General features: G+C 41.1%; 1 protein-coding gene across 1 annotated transcript; it reads left to right on the top strand.

Annotated features, from left to right (window-relative positions):
- The first annotated feature begins 9,100 nt into the window (after window positions 1-9,100).
- Window positions 9,101-15,704, top strand: slc39a1l.S (solute carrier family 39 member 1 like S homeolog). The gene is made up of 3 exons (XM_041588262.1): window positions 9,101-9,432; window positions 13,117-13,247; window positions 14,742-15,704. The coding sequence occupies exons 1-3, from the start codon at window positions 9,318-9,320 to the stop codon at window positions 15,417-15,419; spliced, it is 924 nt and encodes a 307-aa protein (XP_041444196.1). The 5' UTR covers window positions 9,101-9,317; the 3' UTR covers window positions 15,420-15,704.
- Window positions 15,705-17,227: the final 1,523 nt, after the last annotated feature.

Raw genomic sequence — 17,227 nt, 5'->3', positions numbered from 1 at the left:
TGGGTAAAATCAAGTACAAGGTAGATACCTTGTCCTTGAGTTGTCTTAATATGATGGAATGGGATTGCCATATTTTGCAGGTTTCTGGTCAACTGGACCTCAAATAATAGATCATTTAAATGTTGAAAAAATGTTGAAATTCTTTTTATGTTAGACTTTGAAAATTGTAAATTCCCAGGGACTACCATGACAGATATAATTAATCCAAAATCTGATTTACAAATTTACAATTTACTGTTTTCAGGTACAAAACAACTTAAGAAAAGATATGAGCTCTTTAGGTAATATGCAGTATATAGAGTACTGTGTTTTGTGATGCCTCAAGAGGGTGTTTTAATTGGTTGTCACATTACTTGGCAAACAAAGCCCACGTTGCTGATGCCAAACACAAATCATGTCACATTATATTAACATTTTATTGATCATTAAAAATCTTTGTGTAATAAAAATCACAGCTCCAGACTACTGTATATTTGAAACAAAAACTGTACTTCATAATGAATCTATCTGTAAATACACCGATAGCATTCTGGATCTAATCTCTGTTAAAAGCATATAAAGTGGGGGGCGTGGCCAACGCTGAAAGGGAATGGTCGCATAGAGCAGAGCTCCGCTCTTCGATCGGCCCACTGACTGCTTTCTACAGCGTAACCATGGGGAAATCGCAGGGGAATAAGCTGAATAAAGACAGCGGTAAGACCCCAAAACATTCCGGGCACCATAAGGACATCCCATCTCTCTTCTACAAGAAAAGCCGCAGCTCAAGCCAAGATGGCGCCCGCTATGGCTGAAGAACCGGATGACGCAGTGTCACAAGCGCCTGATTCTTCAGATGCGGACAGTGAAACTGATAGCACAATCGATGTCCAAACTTATCTGAAACGGTTACCTTCAAAGCGTGATATCAAAGAAATGCTGCACACGATGACAGACGAGATCCGCACCGAGCTCCATGGTATCAGGCAGGAACTGGAGAGCGTGGGAGCCAGGACTGACTCGCTGGAACGCAACCAAACGAAAATGGTGAGCAATCATAAAATTCACAGAACAATAATACTCAAACAGGCAAAAGAGATTGAAGATTTGCACAGACAAGTAGAGGACTTGCAAAATAGGAGCCGGAGAAATAATATTAGGGTAAGAGGTGTGCCAGAAGCTGTGCAGAAAGAAGCGATATTACCCACCCTCCTCCAGATTTTTAATGGCATCCTAGAAAGAGAGGCCCACTCTGCACTCTGATAGGGCGCACAGGGTGTACAAACCGCGGAATGCATCGCCTGAGGCACCAAGGGACATACTGTGCTGTATAAACGACTTTCCAACTAAAGACATTAAGGACATTATGCTGAAGGCGAGAAAGATCAAAAATCTCACATTTGAAGACAACTCCATCATATTATTACAGGACTTGTCACTGACGACGCTAATTAAGAGAAAACAACTTAAGCCACTAACGGATCAACTGAAGTCGAAGGGACTACAGTTCCGATGGGGCTATCCTTTTAGCCTAACAGTCAGCAACGACGGAACTCAAGCAACACTGCACACCCCAGCTGACTTGAAAGACTTCCTGAGAATTCTTCAACTAGAAGAAGTCATCCTTGTAGGCTGGAATGACAAAGATAAAGACCAAAGAGAGCCGTCCACGGAGATCGACAATGCGTGGCAAGAAATACCTTTGTCTCAACGAACCCCAAAACCATCAAGAAGCCGCTACAACAAAGAGACTTTGCCCAACAAGAGGACACCAAATAAGGACTGGTCGGAGTCGTGAGTATATAGTGTTTAGACTGTGAATGTTTACATCCACATGGACTAGGTGGGATTGCTCACCCATCACCCCCATTAAAGTTTATTATTGCACAGTCAGTGGGCCACGACATAATGACTGCTGTTCCTTAACACTTGCTCACCACCCCCCCACAGTGGTTTTCCGCAACTACAGGCGGATTGGACCCATTTTCATTTGAATTTGTAGTGGAAAATAATTGTTTAATTACATTTCAATGTATATTATGTTATGTATGTTTTGGTTTTACCCCCACCCCCCTATCCTCTGGAAGCAGGTCGCACAGAGTACATGTCAGGCTGAGGTAATCAACCTATGTTATTATGGAACGTAATATATCTTTGACCCTATGGTCACAAAATGTCAATGGGTTAAATAATCCCAGAAAGAGAGCACAGATTTTCAGTAATTGCAGAAAACATGATGCAAAAATTCTATATCTGCAGGAAACACACATTAAATCCGCCCATGCATCAGTAATTAGAAACAAATGGTATGACAAAGTTTTTTCTAGCACTCATCCAGAAGCTAAGGTGAAGGGAACATCAATCCAACTCCATAAAGATGTGCCATTTACTCTTCTAGATTCAAAGATAGATGCGGACGGCCACTTTGTTATATTGAAAGCAAACATCTATAGTGTCAAAGTGACACTGTGCTCGGTGTATATCCCGACCAACAATCAACATAGTTATATTAGAAAAGTAACCCAAATCCTATCCGAATTTGCGGAGGGTGTCCTACTAGTTGGAGGCAATTTCAATGTAGCCCTCAACCCTATTATGGACTGCTCCTCCCAAAAATCAGCCATTGCATATAAAGCTCTGAAGTCTATTAAAGGGAATCTTACCAGACTTAACCTAATTGATATTTGGCGGACTCATAACCCTAAAGAAAGAGATTACACCTTCTTCTCTTACTCACATAATAGTTACTCGAAGATAGATCACATGTTCATTAATCAAAAATGGCTGCATATCATCAAGAAAACACAAATTGAACCGATCTTGCTGTCTGACCATGCACCATATTTAACTACGGTAGCAATTCCAAATACTGTGAAAGCAGCCTTCACATGGAGGTTTAATGAACGGCTTCTATTAAATAAAACCAACAGAGACATTATACGTGAACTAATTAACGAAACAATACTGTATAATAACTTACCAGGAACAAACCCATCTACATTGTGGGAAACGATAAAGGTAGTTACAAGAGGCAATCTCATAGCCTTAAGCTCCAGACTAAAAAAGGAACACAACTCTAAAATACAACTCCTACTTCAAGAAATCAAACTGTTGGAAGATAGAAAGAAAGAATCTTTAGCAAAGCAAGTACAAACAGAGCTGGAACTCAAGAGAATTCAATTGAAACATCTTCTGGACTCTTATACAGAACAGGCATATCTAAAATGCAAAAGAGAATACTATGAATTCGGCAACAAACCATCCAAAACTTTAGCTCAGTTGATTAAAGCGCAAAAAAATAGAACGTATATTGCTCAAATGAAAGACACCCAACAAAAATTACACCATAGTTATCCAGATATAGCAAAATGCTTCCAGGAATTTTACCAGGACCTATATAACTTACAACCGGCAACGCCAATAAAAAATAAGCAACAGAAGATAGACAACTATTTACGACAATTAAAGCTTCCTAAGCTTCCGGAGGAGATATACGAACAATTAGAAACACCGTTCACCTTAGAGGAACTAAATAGAGTAATTAAGGGCCTACCACCCAACAAGAGCCCGGGCCCAGATGGTTATAGTGCAGGATTCTATAAAGAGTTCCAACTTCTACTTGCATCCATCCTTCACCAACACTTTAACTCCATTTCAGCTCATAAACATTTTCATAAACAGGCTCAAGAAGCTCAAATCACGGTTCTCCACAAGGCCAATAAAGATCCGGCGGCATGTGGCAGTTACAGGCCGATATCGTTGATCAATTTAGACCAAAAGCTGTTTGCCAAACTAATAGCGAATAGACTCCAGAATATCATTCCATTGTTGATCCATCCAGATCAAACGGGATTTGTGAAAGGGAGAGAGGGCAAAGACAACTCGGTCAAAATAATAGATTTAATATCATATGCCTCTAGGACAGTTACTCCGACACTGCTGTTAACAACTGACGCGGAGAAAGCATTTGACCGAGTTGATTGGGTCTTTCTTGAAGCCACTTTGGGAGTGTTCGGCTTCGGTCCGGTGACGATAGCACGGATTATGGCCTTATATAACGCTCCATACGCGCGCATAAAGGTCAATGGAATTCTCTCCCCATCCTTCGCAATATCTAATGGAACACGACAGGGCTGTCCTCTGTCCCCGATTTTATTCGTTCTGGTGATGGAGACTTTAATAACTGCAATCCGACAAAATGAGAATATATCTGGTCTTACTGTAGCCACACAAGAACATAAAGTAGCTGCATTTGCTGACGACTTGTTGTTGGTAGTAACGAACCCTGAAATATCACTTACAAATATAATACAGGAATTTAAAAAATTTGGGACTGTGTCAAATTTTAAGATCAATTATTCTAAATCAGAAGTGTTGAATATTAATCTTCCTCCCGTTCGAGCGGACCGTATATGCACATCGTTCCCATTTAAATGGACAAACCAAGCTATTAAATATTTAGGTATTAATTTACCGGCTCAACTGGGGAGGATATATGAGCTGAACCACATTCCACTACTCAAGGACATTAGTTCTATGTTAAATCGTTGGCAATCTAAGCCTATTTCGTGGATAGGAAGAGTAAATGTTTTAAAGATGATGGTGATGCCCAAGTTGCTATATTTATTCCAAATGGCCCCAATCAAACTGCCTAAATCCTTTTTCAGCAATGTCAGAAAGGAATTTTCAGCTTTTATATGGGCAAAAAAGCACTCGAGGATAAACTTCAAACTCTTGACACGGCAAAAAATAGATGGCGGTTTAGCCCTCCCATGCCCAGAACAATACTACATAGCTACTCACCTACACAGGATCTGGCTCTGGAAGAGGGACTCCAATGCTAAATTGTGGAAAGAAATTGAACAACATGAGATACAAGGTAACCTGAGAAACATTATGAATATAAAATATATGGACTTACCTGAACAGACGAGGACACTCCCCACCATAGGAGCTACATTGGAGGTCTGGAACCGGCTACAAGACGATAGAGAGATTTCACCATTTCCGTCTCCAGAATTGGAATTGTTAAACAATCCAGGCTTCCCGCCCAGCTGCGAAAAAGGATTATTGGACAGATGGGCTACGACTAATGACGAACCCACAAAATTATACCAATTTGTAGAAAATGGGGACATCATGACCTTAAGCAGGGTAAACGAACAATGGGGACAACATCCTAGAAACCATTGGAACTATCTACAATTATCCAGCTATATACAATCTACGGTAATAACACATAAGCTCAGACCTCCAACGGATTGGGAAAAATTGCTCCAAAAATCTACCTTACTACACCCCGTATCCCAGTTCTATAAAAAACTGATTAAAGAGGAACAAGATGTAAAAACGCTGTTTATGAGACAATGGGAACAAGAATTGAATATAGACTTACCTTATGCCACCTGGACCAAGATTATGGTGAGAGCTCATAGGGGGGCAAAATCAACGAGAGCACAGGAGGCACATTATAAACTAATCAGCAGATGGTATAAAACACCCCTGAATTTACATAAAATGTATCAAAATGTGCCAGCGACTTGCTGGAGATGTGGCAAGGCGGAAGGCTCATTCGGCCATATTTGGTTCTCTTGTGAAAACATAAAAGAGTACTGGAAACTGATTTTTGATACAATTGAAGAAGTAAAGTCCCAGAGACACGCGAAATGCATAGAGATGGCACTATTTAGCTATGACAAGATAGAACAAACGGTGATAAAGGACAAACTTATCATACACATGCTCCAGGCAGCAAGAATGACAATCCCAAAATACTGGAAGAGTCAACAAGTGCCGAATAAAACCGATTGGATAAAGGAAGTAGAACATGCTAGGATGATGGAGGAATTGTTGGCAATCAAGAATGGGACAACCAAAGCCTTTAGGCAAACTTGGACTAGCTGGATCCGATATTTAGATTCTAACTAGCTATTCCATGAAGGACGAGATATAGCGAATGCGGATATTACTAACGACCACCACTAGAGTGTTAGTTACCTAAAAATGACTCTAGACCTGCTTCCCCCCCCAGTCCTTTCTTCCCTTTCTTCAATCCCCCTGCTGTGACTCTACCTCTATTCTCTGCCCTAACTTTTCTTTCTTCTTTTCTTCCTCATTCGAACCTTTATACAGTGCTTAGTTGTCGATTTACGATATGTAAAATTGGGAGACAATTGTTCATGTTCCGATAGATGAGTATTGCCAGTTGGCAAAATTGCAGTAATATACTATAATATACTGAAGACTGAGTTGACAACTGTTATTGGAATATGGATGACCTGTGCAAACATATGACCCTTACCCCTTTTTCCTTTCTGTACCCCCAGTTAATATGAAAGTAAAATAAAGACTTACAAAAAAAAAGCATATAAAGTAAGTAATTGTCTTGTATTTAGCTGGGAATCTGATCCCACACTAATTATAACATAAAACCCTCTTTATGATCTGAACTTGTGATCTCTTCTCACAAGACTCAGAACAAGTCAAGAACAGTCATATGATAGGCAGTTAAAAATTCCTGAGGACATCATACACACATATACCTACATTTACAGGCAAGCATTTGAGCATATGGATACAGTGATAGAAGAACAGGGAGAATTGCAAAATCGAAAGGATAAAGAAAACCTTTATGCATTTAAATAAGCCCCCTATTTCATTTAAAGGGAAACTGTCAAAAAAATCCATCACATTGTAATGGAGGTTGAAGGCGATGTTTACCAAAATTCAAATTGTGAGATTCTTTTTTGAGGTTTTTCCAGAGTCGCTCGATTTTTTAGGGCTTTTTCCCAAAAAGTCCAAATTTTTCAGATTTTTGTCCGAAAAGCCCCAAATAGTTGGACTTTTTGGCTAATTCCAGCACAGACCACAGAAACTTCTTAAAAGGAAAGGGACCTCTCCCATTGAATTATATACAACCTCGGCAGGTCTGAGATGGCGGATTTTCAAATTCAGACATTTTGCATCCTCAGGGTACAATAAAAATGTTAATTTTATAGTAAAAAAAACACATTTTTTATGTTTTTGGCATTCAGACTTTATTGAATAACCCCTTAGTAAAGGTGGTGGGTGTAAGAATTTAGGCCATAGGGCCAGTATATAGAAGTTAGTGCAAACTGCTTACAAACAAATTCCCATGCTATGTAACCACAACAAAGCCTAGAATTATAGCATAATAGTGGGTATTACATGTCCATGATGCACCAATGCATAAACTAATCTCTGTGTGGTTAAAGTGATAATGACACTATAAAATGATTTTTTAATGTTACCTATAGGTCATGTTGAAAAGAGTTTAATATCTGGTGTCAGTGTCTCTTTATGGCAGAGCCGTAACTAGAGGGGGGCGGGCCCTGGCGCGGGACGTGCAGCCGGGCCCCGCCCCCCTCCGTACAGCCAGAAACGACCGCATTAGAACAGTGGCGCGAGCTGCCGGGGGGCCCCTGAGGGGTGCGGGCCCTGGCCCAATCGCACCCCCTGCTCCCACGGTAGTTACGCCACTGCTTTAAGGAGAGGAAATACGTTTAACCTAAAATGTGTATTCATAAAACAAAAATTTATGAAAGATGTACTATATCCCACTAGACCAGTGATCCCCAGTCAGTGGCTCGCAAGCAAGATGTTGCTCACCAATCCCTTGGATTTTTATCAATGTATGGGAATCACACGCTATAGGCAGAGTACCTGCATTAAATATTTATTATATTTCCACACACAACATGTTTCGGGCACCAAGGCCCTTTATCAAGTGAATCACACTTGATAAAGGGCCTTGGTGCCCGAAACATGTTGTGTGTGGAAATATAATAAATATTTAATGCAGGTACTCTGCCTATAGCGTGTGATTCCCATACATTGATAAAAATTTGACTTATACGAGGAAGCCAGGGACGGAGCTTCCAGGGAAACACTACGTTTTTCTACAGTAAAAGAGCGACTAATGGATGCAAATTGATTATGAATCCCTTGGATTTTGCTCCCAGTGGCCTCAAAGCAGGTGCTTATTTTTTTAATGTCAGGCTTGGAGGCAAGTTTTAATTGCATAAAGATGAGCTGTACTGTCAAGTAGAGCCTCCTGTAGGCTGCCAATCCATATGGGTGTTACCAAATAGCCAATCACAGTGCTTATTTGGCACTTCCAAGAACTTATTTCATACTTGTGTTCAGGGTTGGACTGGGGGGCCCGGGGCAAGGCCCGGCAAACTGTGGGTTCTGGAAAATGCCAGAGGGGTTGCTATAAAGTCCCATAGAAAGTCAGTATTTAGTCAGCTGGTGGGGGCTGTTTAGGACTCTGTGTGGGCTGATTGGGCCTCTGTGTACCTGAAATGTCAGGGCCTATTTTAATTCTCAGTCCGGACCTGCCCGGGGCAGACCGGGACCCCCCGCCGCCCTACTATGGTGTGCCAAGCGCGCATGCATGAAGGTGCCGCTAGGCGCTCCTCAATGAATAGGTGCCGCGTGCGCCTAAAAAAAACGTATTTTCTGTCTTATCCGCTCGGGAAAGGGGACCATTAAGGGTTGGGCCCCACCGGGTTTTTTCCCAGTGTCCCGTCGGGCCAGTCCAACACTCCTTGTGTTGCTCCCTAACTCTTTTTACATTTCAATGTGTCGCCAGGCCCGGATTTGCGGCAAGGCCGCATAGGCCCAGGCCTAGGGCGGCAAAGAAATAGGGGCGGCATGCTGCCCAGCCGCCGTTCACCTGCACCAGCTGCGCCGGCGGTTTTTCGCCGGCGCGCTGGGAAGGCGGCGCTGTCGCACGACGAGTAAAAAAGGTTGAGGTGTACCCCTTCACTAGGCTAACGAGCACAGGAATGGACAGGTGCCATGCAGCATAATGAGAAAAAAACAAAAGTATACGATAGGACTTTAGTCCAAATGAATAACACAGAGGAACTCAACCAAAAATGTGAATTGTGCTCCAGAGTGATATTTGCTGCAATGAAATAAGCTGTCATTTGGTGTGACACAGTGACTGAGCAAAGTGACCGCTGCACCACAATGACGAGGTGAGGTAAATGGTGTCATGTACTAACATACACCCACAGTACATTTTGAAACCTCATGACAAAAGTAGGAACTACGAGCGCCGAATATAAAAGCTGTGAGCGCTCCACCACAGGACGCCGCTTGTTACTTGCAGCTGCCACTTGCTCAACGCTAATTAAGATAGTCACGCCCCCAAAGGCGGTACGTGCTGCGTGACGTCACAGCCTCGCGGAGTGGATTAGCGAACTGTGGGCTGTTTTGAGAAAATCTGGACTGACCTGCTAAAAAAGCGAGACTCTTGAGCGTTATGCCGTAGTTTCTGTGTGAGCGGCGCAGGGCAGTACCGGAGGGGAATCATGGAGTACTTACTCCAGGTTAAGCTGGGCTGCCTGTTTGGGCTGCTGTTTCTCACTCTGTTATTCGGGCTGGTGCCTTCCAGAGTGAAATGCTTCCGGGAAGGGCTGGAAAGAGGTGAGTGTCGGCTGCCAGCTGTTTTCCCTCTGATATTCTGTTTCTTTAAACGGCACCGCTGCTTTGTGCGAGTGTATTGATTGATTGATTGATTGATTGATTGATAGAGGGAGGACATAGGGAACCCGCTGCAGCCCTGCACTTTCCCACTATGGGACTCCCTGAAGCATATTCCTTGATATAAATGCATAATGGTATTATGGCTTTAAATTAGTTCAAGCATGACCTAAAGAGGGATATTCTGAGACGATTTGCAATTGGCTTTAATTTTTCTTTTTATTGTAGAGTGATTTAGCTTTTTTATTCAGCAGCTCTCCCGTTTGCCATTCCTGAAATCTGGTTGCTGGGGTCCACATTACCCTAGCAACCTTGCACTGATATGAATAGGGGAGAGTCTGACTAGAAATGAGTTATACAAAGTAGCAATAACAATACATCTGTACTTCTTACAGAGCATTTGTTTGTTTTCTTTTAGATGGGGTCAGTGACCCCCATTTGAAAGCTGGAAAGAGTCAGAAGAAGAAGGCAAATAATTAAAAAAAAATTAGACCAATTAAAATGTTGCTTAGAATTAGCCATTCGATAACATACTAAAAAGTTAACCCAAAGGAGAATTCAGGCATCAGCGTTCACGGGAGACATCTTCAGCCGCTTCGGTAATCTTCAGAGTGAGACTGGCAACTTTCATGAGTTTCGGCGCATGCGCAGTTGTTGCAACACAGAAAATTGCTCCAAGTGCGCATGCACCACGACACCGGTCTTATTCCAAATAGAAGAAGATGGTGCCCGTGTACCCCAATGCCTGAATCTGCACCGAGGGGTAAGTAAAAAGTTAGGGGCATTTGCCCGAGGTAACACTTAGGCTGGAGCAGTGTCAGACTGGCCCACCCTCTCCCGATCAGATTCGGGGATAAAAAAGTTTTTTCAGGCGCTGCGCAGTGCCGCATGCGATCAGCACCTGTTGATTTAGGAGTGGCGCCTTCACGCAGGCGTGATGAGCAGCGCCTGCATTCATGTGCGTTGTCGCGTCATATAGGGGTGGTGGGTCGGAGTGGGCCCTGGACATTAGCCCCGGTGGGCCCTGGGCCCCCCAGTCCGACCCTGGGCTGGAGGGAGGGGGGACTATGTGGGGTGGGTAAGGGTTTTTTCAATAAGGGTTTTTTTTTCTCCTTTAAAGGTGAATCACCCCTTTAAAAATTATATCTATGGAATAGTTTGAGAATACCTTATGCATTATCACAATTTTTAATTCATTCCACTTGTTTTCATGACTAAGGTATTTAATTCCTATGTTATCCTGACCCATTAGTAGCACATGAATACTTATTAATCATAACTATAATTAGCTGCAGAGCTTATCTTCTGAAATGCTGAAACTCTGAATTGATATGCAGACTCAACATTTACACAAAACCACACAGTAGTAGTTCAGATACTTGGCTACCAGGAGTCTAGGCAATTCTTTAGCACTTTTAGCATGGGGTACTGCTACTTACTCACTAATAACCATATTGCAGAGTGAGTTTATTCTCTAATGTCAAGATCGTGATGAGGGCTGCACATTCAGGAAAATATATTTGGTATTGCTCGGCGGTGGTATGACAAATTGCACAGCATGCTAATGGATTACTTCCAAGATGTCTAATAATCCCATATATTAAAAAAGCAATGTTATGCCTACAAATGATTTCCAAATGTTTTATTCTCATTTAGGGTTGCCACCTGTTCAGTTTTGACCCAAACAGTTTTTCTTAGGCCTGTTCGGATCTCAAATGTTTGTCCAGTTTGCAGATTTGTGAACCTGAACAATAGTTTGGCCAATAAATGAAAAGCATTTAAAGGTTTATGTAGATCAGTCCAGTCATGCGTGTTTTCTCCAGTTTTTAGGATAAATTGCATGAAATTACATTGAATGACTTTGGTCCGAACCGGCTCGCACAACCAAAGGAATAATTTCTTAATTACAAGCCTTTCTTTCATTTAAACACAATGGTCCTGTTTTTTTTTTGTCTGTTCAAATCAGAAGAAATAAAGAAGTGGGAAGCAAAGTAGAGATTTTAGATATGTGTAAGATATATTTACTGGTTGGTGAAACTACTTGTAGTTGATTGCAAGTTTTGTTTCACTATTAAACTGGTTTAGAGAAAGCCAGTTTAATAGTGAAACAAAACCTGCAATCAACTACAAGTAGTTTCAAGTCCTTTAGTCTGTATGCTGGCCACTCGGGATCCATGGAAATTTGCCTTTGTGTGAGCATTTTAAGATTTAAAGTATAATACACTTCACTGGGAGTTGCGTTAGGCACCCCCCAGTGAATATAATCTATAACATTGAAGTGACACTTGGTACTATACTATTCCTGCCCTAAAAAGTCCTGAACACCACACATGCACAGTAGAATATGGATTAGGACTTTATCAGGACATTGGGACCCCCAGTGAATTTCAGTTTACTTGTTCTTTAAGAATTAATGTCTGTTTTAAGGTGATTTCACTAGTTTTTTTACAGACGATTTTAGGGATGTTGTCAGCCAAATCTATTTTTCCAATGGTAGTGATTTGGGGAAGTGTTTGACAATATGTTCTTCGTTCTATATAAGCTAAAACTGATTTTCCTTTTGTTTATAAAAATATCTCTGTGCTGGCCCAGTAAAAAGAATTGCCAGTATAGTTGATTCAACTTTAAAATACATCTTGTTGAAATGCAGTTACACAAATGGTCCTTTGATTGATGGTTCTATGTACTTAGCTTGTATCATATTCACAGCTAGCATTGTTTTCCTTTGTGTAGATAATGGAATTGTAGAAACAACTGCCAAATAACAAAGAGTCACTCCTGTTTAGAAGCAGCGATAATGTGTTTCAGCTCTGAAAGGTGTTGCCATACACTTTAAGATCTGTTTGTTTGGCAAGGTTTCCAAATGAGCAGATCTTTACTTTATATGGCCACCTTGTAGTGGCTGATAGATCTGTTCCTAATAGGCACTTGTTAATGGAGAAGAAAAGGCTAAAATTAAGTAAGCTTTATCAGAAAGGTCTATATAAATACACCAGTAAACTGTCAGAGTAATGCTGCTCTGAGTTCTCTGTCAAAAGAAACACCGCTTTTCTGTCCTTCTATTGTGTATACATGGGCTTCTGTATCAGACTTCCTGTTTTCAGCATAAACCTCCAGGGCACAGGCTTGAGCATGCTTAGTTTAGTACTCTCCCCCTCCCTTTTCCCCCCTCCCTGCTGTAATCTGAGCCCAGAGCTATGAGAAAGCAGGGGCTGAATTGGCATCTAAAATCTGCCTATATATGGCAAGCTTTGTTCAGCAAGTCTTGCACATAGAAGGCCATTGGTCTAAATCAGGTCCTGTGAGATATAAAATGACTGACACTGTCTACGTGTTGTTTTATTATGGTTGTATCTGTGTTATTAAACCAGTGGATCAGAATTGATACTGTGTTACAGGGACTTATAACGAGGAATTGAAGTGTCTTGTCTAGAAAGAGCTTATCCTTTGATTTCTGGTTCTGCATTAATATGGTATGTACATAAGGGTGCAATAAGTATCTTCTGTTTTAAGAAGCAGTTACTTTAGCTCTCCATAGAAAAGCATTACTGTATTCTAGCCCGTGTGGATCTGTGTTCTTCAGGCTCTCCCTTCTGGCCTTCATTATATTTCTTTGTTCCATTTCAGAGGCGCATCAGAGATGGATAAGCTTCATAAGCTGCCTGGCAGGAGGAGTCTTCTTGGCAGCCTGCCTCTTGGATATTCTTCCTGACTTTCTGAGGGACATAAAGCAGGAGATGATCAATCAGCAAATAATAGTATGTATAAAAACTAGGGATGCACCGAATCCACTATTTTGGATCCGGCTGAACCCCCGAATCCTTCTCAAAAGATTCGATCAAATACCGAACCGAATCTGAATCCTAATTTGCATATGCAAATTAGGGGTGGGAAGGTTAGATTTTTTTATTTCCTTGTTGTGTCAGTCACATGATTTCCCTCCCGCCCCTAATTTGCATATGCAAATTAGGATTCGGTTCAGTAGAAGGATTCAGCCGAATCCTGCTGAAAAAGGCCGTATCCCAAACCGAATCCTGGATTCGGTGCATCCCTAATAAAAACCTGTTTCTCCATAGCATATCGGAATCTTCATGTGTCACCAGAGGCAAACCTGCCATGCTGAAAATCTTGCCTCGGGTGGCAAAAAAGCCATTCCTGACCTCAAGAGCCGAACTTCCGGATAATAAACCAGAAATTCAGCTCTTCTAGTGCATCGACTAGCGATACCCCCCCCCCCCCACCACCTACAACACGTCACGTGTATCTTCTAAGAAATCTTTATTGCACAGAATTTAAATTCTTCAATAATACATTAAAGTATATGTACTCCTAAAATGAAATGAATGTACAATTGCTTAAGTTGTTTCTCTAGGTAGTTTTGCAATTTACATTTTTTTTTTTTTCTTCAACACTGTTATATAAGTGAATATTATATAGAGAATATCTCTCTGACCATATAGTTGGAGGAACTGACCAGGAGGTGGGACTGTTATAAAATTCATTATAGTAACAGTTAATAAATCGCTTTGAAGTGGGTGAAAATAATGTAAATATAGGGTAAGGGCTCAGAAAAGTGCCCTAAGCAATTTTAAATGTTCACATATTTAAAAAGTCACAATTTTTTGATGTGGAATGCTAAATGCAAAATTTTAAAAATTGTACATTGCCAGTGAGTTGTGTGGGTGCTTCATAGTTTTTTGGATCAGTGGCCAAAAATGGAAAAACCCCAACTTTACCTGTGACCATAATGAATTTGTTCTGATGCTCTACACAGTGGTGCTGCATAACCCGCTGTATTTACCGTATATACTTGAGTATAAGCCGAGTTTTTCAGCCTCCAAAATATGCTGAAAAACTCTACCTCGGCTTATACTCAGGTCAAGCGCAAAAACAGTCGCCGGCGTCCATGAATAGTCTCCAAGAATATTCGCCGGCGTCCAAGAATGGTCGCGGCATCCAAAAACGAGACGCCAGCACCTCCAATGGGAGCAGAAACCCTCAATTTTTTGATTGAAACTTACCAGAAGCTGCTGCATTTCTCACCCTCGGCTTATAATCGAGTCAATAAGCTTTCCCAGTTTTTGGAGGTAAAATTAGGTACCTCGGCTTATACTGGGGACGGCTTGTACTCGAGTATATACATAATGTAGCAGTGGTTGTGAAATGATCAGTGCTCTCTGTTATGCTTTAGTCTCAACTAAGATGTTTTTCACAACTGATTTTTTTCATTAATTATTTTTTTTATCTCCTAGACTGACTTTCCGCTCCCAGAGTTTATTCTAGGCACTGGATTTCTGATGGTTCTGATAGTAGAGCGTATTGTTTTGGACTGCAGCGAGGTCATGAGTGAAGAGACTACCCCGCTTCTCTCTGGCAATGCTAATTCACCAGCTAGGCAAGAGCAGCCTCGTGGCCATTCACACAGCGGTCAGCATAACGACATCGAGAACCCAAGGCACCACTTCCATGTGGATTTCCATGCTCACTCCTCCTTCCGTTCCTTTGTACTCATAATATCACTGTCCCTGCATTCAATCTTTGAAGGGATTGCTATTGGGCTCCAGAATGTACAGTCAGAGGTTCTACAGATAGCTGTTGCTATTCTTGTCCACAAAAGCATCATCGCAGTGAGCCTATCCCTCCTCTTGCTGCAGAGCAGTGTGCAAACTCGGTGGTTTGTACTGTCTATTGTTATGTTTGCACTTATGTCTCCCCTTGGAATCGGTATAGGTATTGGGGTGATGCACAAAAGTGATGAAAACAGAATGGTCCAATGTGTGCTAGAAGGCTTGGCTGCTGGAACCTTTGTCTATATAACCTTCCTAGAGATTTTGCCACATGAACTCAATTCTAATAAATGGCGCCTGCCAAAAGTCATTTTTATATTGTTGGGGTTCTCTGGGATAGCAGCACTAAGATTCTTGGGGTAAACGTCTTTAAACAATGGCGTGCAGTGAGACTTACTGCCTCCTCTGTCCCTCCTGGAAAATGAAGAGATGGGGGGGGGGGCTCCTTTTCAAAGCTTTGTGGTATTGTGTGATAACCCCCTCAAAGCAGTCTGTAAACCGTTACTGATGTACTGCTGAAATTCAGCAGGGTTAATCATTATATTAATGTACTGTAGTCAAAAACCTGAAAATTGCCATAGTTCTTTATCATTTTTTTTTCATTTGTAATTTTTAAAGCTTTTAAATATTGTGGGGAAGTTGTCAGATTTTAATATTTATTCCTTTCTGGCTAACTTAACTGGACTCTGTTCTACTTATGAATACAAGTGCTTCGAACAAAATAGACCGGTCAACTTTGGATTCCGCGGGTTTCAGTGGGAATATAGTTTTGTAGTTATCATTGCAACATTGCGTAAATTATTTGCAGGGAAAGGCAGTCTCATTCAATTCCAGCTGTTATGGAACTGCAACTCCTATGTCTAACAATTTGTATCAACTGGATGCCTGGTTCTGTTTTTTATATTGCTAGACTGGTGCCTTACAGAGGGGCTAAGAAATGGGACACCTCTAGTTACTCTCATAGCTTCCACATATTGATTTGCTTACGGCCAACAAATATACACATCATTTAGACACCTGTAATTGAACCAATTACATAACACATTCATTTGCCTCTTTATTTGGACATGGCTTACATTAAGCAATGCAATAGCTCGTGTTTAGATCAAACTTATGAGGTGTTTGAACCCTTCCTATTAAAGGAAAACTATACCCCCCAAACAATGTAGGTCTCTATTAAAAGATACTGAGTAAAACAGCTAATGTGTAAAACCCTGCTTCATGTAAATGAACCATTATCATAATAATATACTTTTTTAGTAGTATGTGCCATTGGGTAATCATAAATAGAAAAATGCCATTTTAAAAAATAAGGGCCGCCCCCTGAGATCATAAGATTCACTGTGCACACATACAAACCACATGTAAGGTCACATGGGCCAATTAACAGACAGAGTTCTGCCTTTTGCTTCCTCACTTCTTCCTGTTACAGTTAGTGTTGTAGTATTTCTGGTCAGGTGATCTCTGAGGCAGCACAGATAGAGTCACGAAATGGTGGTTCAAGGCAAGAGATGTAAAAGGGCAATATTTATGTAAATATATATTCCAGTTTGGTAAGATTCTTTAATATGTCATTCAATTTTATATAAACTATCTGTTGCTTAAGTATTCATTTTGGGGGTATAGTTTTACTTTAATGTTTTGTCAGTGTTAACTCACATTGAACTTTTTAATGTATTTTAATGATAACCTTCCTTTTACAAAACCTACTTAACCCAAGAAGATTGCGGTTATAACATTAATTCACCAATAAACAAAACAAGCTAATCAAGTTGTTGTAAAACCTTGTTGCATTGTTAGAGGGAGGCATTGTTAATTTATTTACGGAAAACCCTTATGTCTGAGATGGTTAAATAAAAATCTTGGTGGTAATTTGGGAGTTCTTGTTTAGCACTGCAGGGATGGGCGAATTTTTTCGCCTCGTTTCGCCGAAAAAATGACGCCCATAGACTTGTATGGCAGCGTGCGTCAAAAAAAAAAGATGCACGTCAAAACAGTTTTGCAGCGCGACAAACTTTTTTTGACGCCCATAGACTTTAATGGGCGTCTGCGACATTTCGCCGGCGGCGAATTTTTGACGAAGCGAAACGGGTCAAATTCGCCCATCCCTATTTAGCAGCGGTTGCAGGTCTCCATGTTAGAAAGCCCTATGGTTTTCTGGTAAGGTTTCA

Source organism: Xenopus laevis, chromosome 3S (genome assembly GCF_017654675.1).
Source record: "Xenopus laevis strain J_2021 chromosome 3S, Xenopus_laevis_v10.1, whole genome shotgun sequence".
Lineage (NCBI taxonomy): Eukaryota > Metazoa > Chordata > Amphibia > Anura > Pipidae > Xenopus > Xenopus laevis.
The sequence above is the reverse complement of the archived record's forward strand: the minus strand, read 5'-3'. Positions and strand labels throughout refer to the sequence as shown.